General features: G+C 53.1%; 1 protein-coding gene across 1 annotated transcript; it reads left to right on the top strand.

Annotated features, from left to right (window-relative positions):
* Window positions 1-363: 363 nt before the first annotated feature.
* On the top strand, window positions 364-5,542 carry TPST2 (tyrosylprotein sulfotransferase 2). The gene is made up of 4 exons (XM_010156595.1): window positions 364-1,275; window positions 2,878-3,076; window positions 4,384-4,434; window positions 5,493-5,542. The coding sequence occupies exons 1-4, from the start codon at window positions 440-442 to the stop codon at window positions 5,520-5,522; spliced, it is 1,116 nt and encodes a 371-aa protein (XP_010154897.1). The 5' UTR covers window positions 364-439; the 3' UTR covers window positions 5,523-5,542.
* The last annotated feature ends 1,301 nt before the right edge of the window (window positions 5,543-6,843 follow it).

Below are 6,843 nucleotides of genomic sequence, written 5' to 3'. Positions count from 1 at the left end.
GCTGCAGGGAGGGTTTGGGCTTCATCTGGGGTGGAACAGACGCTCCATAAAGATTTTTGTTTTAAGGACTGACTGGGTACGCATGGCCCCTCCTCTCTGAAACGTTCCTGGAGCTTTGCTTCAGCTGTAAATCTGTGATTCTGGGTACACAAATGGTGCAGCGATAATCTCTTTGGGTGTGCTCTGAGGGAGACTTTAATTACTCCTGGGTAGTAGGCACCTAGCTTGGAAGTTACTGATTAAGTAGAAGAGGTGATGAAAGACTGGGATGGTGTCAGCGTCCCAGAGGAGCCAGGCTGGATGCTGGGGTGCTGCCAGGCTGGACTGCGGCTCCTGCCCCTCTGACCGTGCTGTGTTTCTCTTGCAGATGCCCGTTGGGTTGGACACTTGCTAGCTGAAAGCTGAAGCGTGGTCACCAGCCTGTGCAGAGGAGAACAGGATGCGGGTCACCATGAGGAGGGTGTTGCTGGTGGTGGGCTCAGTGGTCGCCCTGATGGTGACTCTGCACCTTGGGCAGCAGGTCCTCGAGTGCCAGCAGGTCCTGAGCGAGAGGAGGCACAGGCTGATGAGACCTGAGAATGAGGAGCTGGTCATGATGGACTCCAACCACGTCGAGTACCGTTACAGCAAGGAGATGCCCCTGATATTCATTGGCGGGGTCCCACGGAGCGGCACGACGCTGATGAGGGCCATGCTCGATGCCCACCCTGAGGTGCGCTGCGGAGAGGAGACCCGCATCATCCCTCGCGTGCTGGCGATGCGGCAGGCCTGGTCCAAATCAGGGCGAGAGAAGATGCGCCTGGACGAAGCGGGGGTGACGGACCAAGTTTTGGACGCTGCTATGCAGGCCTTTATACTGGAAGTGATTGCCAAACACGGTGAGCCAGCCAGGTATTTGTGTAACAAGGACCCCTTCACGCTGAAATCCTCCGTGTACCTCTCCAGGCTGTTCCCCAATTCCAAATTCCTCCTGATGGTTCGAGACGGCCGGGCTTCGGTCCACTCCATGATCACACGGAAAGTGACGATCGCGGGCTTCGACCTGAACAGCTACCGAGACTGCCTGACCAAGTGGAACAAGGCCATCGAGGTGATGTACTCCCAGTGCTTGGAGATCGGGCGGTCCCGCTGCCTGCCCGTCTACTACGAGCAGCTGGTGCTGCACCCCGAGCAGTCCATGCATGCCATCATGAAGTTCCTGGACATCTCCTGGAGCGACATGGTGCTGCACCACGAGGAGCTGATAGGGAAGCCCGGCGGGGTGTCGCTTTCCAAGTGAGTGTCTTGGCTCCCGCCTCAGCTTTTCGAGCAGCGTTTTTGTGACGTGAAGCAGGTCAGGGCCGAAACGGGGGGCAGAGCTGCATTGCTTGTGTTTATGCTTTGTCAGGGGCAGAAGGGGCAGAACGTCCAGTTTTGCTGCAATAAATTTTGTGCTGCTGAGTAGAAGATGCCTTGAATACCAGCAATCTGTTGCAACCCAACAGAGCAGCTCACCAGGCGAGGATTTTGGGAGCAGGTGACTGCTTTATTCATCTGTCTTGACAATACAGAAATTATTTTGATTTCTAATTTGAAAAGAACTTCTTGCTCTGAAACATGAGCTCTTTAATGCCTCTTTTCTCCACCCATCCTCAAACACCTCCTTACCGCGATTAGTTTTGCTGCTAATGAGTGCCTTCAGCAGTGAGCAGCAATTCTAGACAGGTTTGGTGCTGGTATTGCAGAATAAAAGAAATAACCTGCTCCGTGGAGACACACCCCAGCACTCCGTCCTTGCTGGCTGGCTGGCTCTGGGTGCTGGCAGGGGGGCTGCTTGCCTTCTCCCACCTTTTTCTTCTCTTTTAATGCTCTTTATTTCCTGAATGGAGGCTTCAGTCTAGCTTAGCAGAATTTAATGAGTCTTGTAAGGGAACCATACAAGCCGTCTTTGTATAAATTGCTCACGCCTGGGTGGTGAGGGCAGCTGTGGACATGCAGCTCCTTTGTTCTCGGGGATGGACACGGGTGTGCGCCTGGGCTCCGCCTCCCTCCGTCCCGGGCCGCTCTTCTGGACAAGGCTGTGTGGCATTGCCTGTGCCTTAGCAGTCGGACACTGGGATGCTGTCAGGAGGCTCAGGATCCGCAGCCTCTGTGCACATTCATCCCTCTTTGGATGCTGCGTCACCTGTGGCGTGTGGTTTCCTTTGGCTGGAGCAGGCGGCTGCTCACCCCAGGCAGGAATCCTGCTGAGCACAGGTTGCAGAGGGGCTGTACCTGTGAGGGGCTCGCTCCTCAGGGGGCTTGGAGGGCAGGGAGCCTGGCCAGCAGGGAGCACGTACCCAGGCGGACCAGGAAGGCAGGTGTGGTGTAGGATAGAGAGGTGCAGGCAGCTTTGATGGCTGAAGCGATGGATTCCTCAGGGCTTTTAGCACTAGTTGCTCAGAATAAATTTTGCTGTGGGTGCCTAAACAGATAAGAGTGTGGATTTTCAGTGGGGTCATGTGGCATACCTGTGCTACAGACCACACGTCTTGCATTATCTTCCTGTAATAAGCAGAGGTGTCCTGGTTAAGCAGAGGTGTCCTGGTAATGCCCTGACCCCGGTGCAGGACGGATCCCCCCATGCGGGGGCAACCCAATCTCTGGAGCTGTGGAAACCCCTGCCAGGATCTGCTGCCCCAGAGCAGGGTTGTGAGCGGGAAGCGGCTGTGTTGGGGCCGCCCCGCTGTGCCTCGTGCCAGCTCTGCCCCAGATGGACCCGGCGGGTACCGAGCGTTTGCACTGCACTGTCTTGGGCACTGGAAGCAAAATGTTGAACTGGCAGGGAAGCCCCTGTCACATGTGTGAAATCCAACTTTAGTGTCTTGGTTTGTTTTCTTCTTTATTACTTTTCCCCAGGATAGAAAGATCAACAGACCAGGTTATCAAGCCGGTGAACATGGAGGCGTTATCTAAGTGGATCGGGCACATCCCAGGGGATGTGCTGCAGGACATGGCCCACATCGCACCGATGCTCGCCAGGCTCGGCTACGATCCCTACGCCAACCCACCCAACTACGGCCAGCCCGACCCCTTAGTTGTGAACAACACGCACAGAGTGAGTGTCGCTGCCGTGGGGAGGGAACGCTAGCGTGGGGCATAGGTCTCTGCACCCCCAGAGCCCTCTGGAGCGGAAGAGGCTGGCGGATTTTTTAAAGAGCAGTAGGAAAACAAAACGCTCTCTTCCGTTTGGGAGGCTGGGAACGAGAGACACGCAGTTACGCTGAGATGATCTCAAAACAGATGCGTGCGGTAGCTTGACGTGGCTCTCCCTGATGATCTTCCCTATCATTTTGTGGTGGTGCTTGTTTCTTCCGTGGTGGCAGATACTGACCGGTCCCTCCCTGATCCAGCCCCGCTCTCGAACCCAGGCGTGGGAGTTCCTGCTCTGTGCTGATGTTATCTTGGTGCACAGTTGTAGGCACTAGACACGCCGGTCGGGCCCAGGAGGACGTGCAGGCTGTGCTGTGTCCGTGTGTAGCTCACCAGCCACTCCCGCGGTCCCATGGGGAATGCGAGCGGAGGCTCGTCATGCATTTGGGCAAAACCAGCAGATTATATTTTTTTTTTTTAGAATATTGACTCATGTCCCTGGAGCAGAACTGGAAGGAAGAAGCTACAGACTAACAGCAGTTACTAAAGAGAGGGAGTTTCTCATGCTTTGGGGTGGACCTGTTCTTCCCCGGCCTGAGGCTGGACTCTGCAGCCCCCCCAGCTTTGCACGTGCTCCCCATGATGGTGCCCTCAGACGAGGTGTCCTTTGTCACACTGGTGGGAGCAGGAGAATGCCCGTGGGTGGGATCGGTCTCCACAGTACCACGTGCAGATCGTGGGCAGGCAGGCAGGCAAGTAGCACTGACCTGAAAGGTTGGAAGAGCTTCCCTGGAGCTGGTCTGGGCTCCGAGTACTCTGGTCTCTTACAGCTTCTCTTGCTCTCTCTGCTTGCTGACAGCTGTTCTGGAACAGAGGTGATATGGGTGAACATCTGCCCTGGGCAGGGTTAGGGACTCTGGGTCTCTAACATGGATCTTCCTGTACTTCTTGGGATGAATTTGGAGCACTGGCACGATAGTAAAGACCGAAATACTCTCCTCTCCCAGGCTAAGGGGGGATCCAGAGAACCTGCTTGTGTTGGCTGCCTGCCTCAGCAGGATGCTTCTCCCTGTCTTTGCTCACAGTCATGAAGGAGCCAACCTCCCGCTATTGCCCCAGTAGAGGAGAATGATGTAGAACAAATGTGCCCATCAGAGTGTTTCCACAGGTTCAGGTGCACTGGGACATAGGATGCAGTTAACAAGGTGGACTTGCTGATGGTCATAGAGCCACTGCCCCCAAAAAGTCACTCCGGTTTTCTCTTTTCCCTAGGTTTTGAAGGGGGATTATAAAACGCCAGCCAATTTGAAAGGTCATCTGCAGGTAAGAGTCTGGAGGGCTTTGCTCCTGCGTGTCTGGTCCCTTGCTCCCTCTTCTGGACATTTGCAGGCTGGGCAGCCAGCTGCAGGAAATGCTCCGGCCCTGCTCCCTTGCCTCGATCCATGGAGATGACGTGCCTGTCCTTCCTGCTGTGCACCGCTCCCACTCTCTACACTTTCTCGTTGTTGATGCTCTGTGTATGCTGTGCTCCTCAGACCCTGCTCATTCATCTCCATCAGCTCCTTCCTGGTCTGCTCCTGTGTACCGTTTTGTGCTGGGGATTTTTGTGTTCACTCATCCAAAACTCGAGCTCTTTGTTCTCTGGCTTTAAGACAATTCCCGCCTTGCTGTCTGTGCCAAAACTCTTGAAGTTGTCATTGTTCTGGTTCCTGCAGTGCTTAGGGAAGGGTGAATGATCTGATTTGCAGGTTACAGATAGGTCTTCTAGTTCTTGTACTTGGGTGATTGTGTTCAGGTGTCAAAAATAGAACAATGTGCATCTATCCCTAAAGAGCAGGGCTTGAAATAATAATAATATTAATAACCATTTTTTATTACAGAGAGCATTCCAACAGCCATTGCACATACAAACTTAAAAAACAACCCTTTTTCACTCTCCAGAAAGCTCTACTTGCACAGTACAGAGGTGCAGTAGATTGGTGTTAATGTTTTAGCCTAAGGTGCCAGGTTTTTCCTGCTCAACATGTGGCCACCTAAAGAAAGCAGAGGGGTTGAGCTGCATCGCCCGTGTCGAGCGAGATGTCCAGTCCCAGACTGAGGAAGCAGGGCTGCTGGTGAAGCGAGCGTGCAGTGGCTTTCACTGTGAGAGGTGTCGCCGGCGATTCCCAGGTGGCCACCCAGGGTGGTTTGTATTGTGCGAACGGTAGCGAAGCAAGAGGCTGCAGTCTCGTGGCAGCATCTCCTGGCTGCCGGTTCTCTGCCCTTGTGCTGCTTTCTGTGTCCTAAACGTTTCCTCTTCTCACTTCTGGGAACACAGCGGGAACGTTTTGAGTTGCAGGGGGTGGCTTAAAGCTGACTCTTCTGTTTCCGGGTTATTCTAGGTGACTCAGAACACATCGTCTTCTCACTAAGAAAATTAATGATTTCCAGGTAAGACCTTTTACTTCTTTTTGGGACTCATGCAAATCTGCCTGCATTGCTCCAGGGTTAGCATTTCGCTTGTGTGATTTCTTGTGCCTGTGGATTAGCCGGGCTGCTCCAGACAGGCTTGTTACGTAAATGTTCCCCTCCACAGTTGCTTTAGGTTTTCAGAATGATGCCATTATGTGAGACGATTTGTCAGAAAATCCTTTTCTGAGCTCTGGAAACAGGCTTACTTCAGCAAAATTGAAATCAGCCACTTGGGAGAGTTATTACTGGCTGTCCGGGCGGGGAACATTGAAACGGGATGTAGAAGTGTGCAGATGAGCTGAGCTGCTCCCCAGCTGTCTTCCAAGACATGCCCTGTGAAAGAGAAGATAAATCAGTCACATCTCTCAGTTTGGAACAACCAAGCTGCTACCCTGGGTTTCTGCTCCACATATGACTGTTGATATGTTGGATGTATTTTCTGTCTTTTCAGCTAGCCTCTACGCTAAAACATAAACCAATATTTTTCTTACTAAAAATAACTCTTTAAACCTACTTTTTATGTGAAAGCAGTGTATTGTGCTAAGAAAAAATTAGAAGCATTGAGTGAGAAGTTGTGCACCCAGTCCTGGAGCTGGGACTTGGTTTCTGCCTAGCCACTTTTTCTTTAAAACTGTTAGCTGCGCTGGCGTGAGGGATCCTGCTCCTGAAGCTGTGCTGTTTCTCTCTTCCAGAATGCTGCAAATGGCCTTTTGTTGCCCAACAAAGAAGAGTTTGCAATGGCACCAGTGGAAATCGGTTATCCAAGCATATTGCTTGCTAATACTATTGCCAAAATGACTGCTATGCGAGGAATGTATTTGCATTTGTTTGCAAAGGCCAAACTGTTACCTGTGGGTTACCTGTCGATACCCCGTCGCCCCCGAACGCTCCGTGGTGAACGCATCTGTGGAAATTCCTACTCGACGCGGGTGTCGGCAAGAGACTTTGTATGCCGTGGCCGAAGGACTCGTTCAGTCGCGTTTATAAACGTCTCGTCACGCTGTTCTCTAGTTCACGGGTCAGAAACGGGTGTCCTGGCCCTGTAGAGCTGTTGTCGTGCGAGTGGTCCCCCACCCCAGCCCTTCGCTGTGACTTACAGAGGCTATAGCAGAGTTAATATATGAGCCCAGCCCCGCCTCCCTCCTTTGTGGCACACCATTAAAGTATTGTTTTAATAGCTCAGGCTCTGCCCTCCCTCTCTGCTCCCGGGGGGGGCGTCCGGCCCCAACCCCTCCCCGCAGCGGGGCGGCCGGTCCGCCAAACCATAGAGGAGCGGCGGCG

The sequence above is a fragment of the Eurypyga helias genome, unplaced genomic scaffold (assembly GCF_000690775.1).
Source record: "Eurypyga helias isolate BGI_N326 unplaced genomic scaffold, ASM69077v1 scaffold13198, whole genome shotgun sequence".
Classification (NCBI taxonomy): Eukaryota; Metazoa; Chordata; class Aves; order Eurypygiformes; family Eurypygidae; genus Eurypyga; species Eurypyga helias.
The sequence above is the reverse complement of the archived record's forward strand: the minus strand, read 5'-3'. Positions and strand labels throughout refer to the sequence as shown.

What these genes read in the sequence shown, in the direction of transcription:
- TPST2 (XM_010156595.1), top strand. Translation starts at nt 440, where the DNA reads ATGCGGGTCACCATGAGGAGGGTGTTGCTGGTGGTGGGCTCAGTGGTC. An exon ending in GGCGGGGTGTCGCTTTCCAA is followed by an intron (nt 1,276 to 2,877) that starts GTGAGTGTCTTG and finishes ACTTTTCCCCAG; the next exon opens with GATAGAAAGATCAACAGACC. An exon ending in ATTTGAAAGGTCATCTGCAG is followed by an intron (nt 4,435 to 5,492) that starts GTAAGAGTCTGG and finishes GGGTTATTCTAG; the next exon opens with GTGACTCAGAACACATCGTC.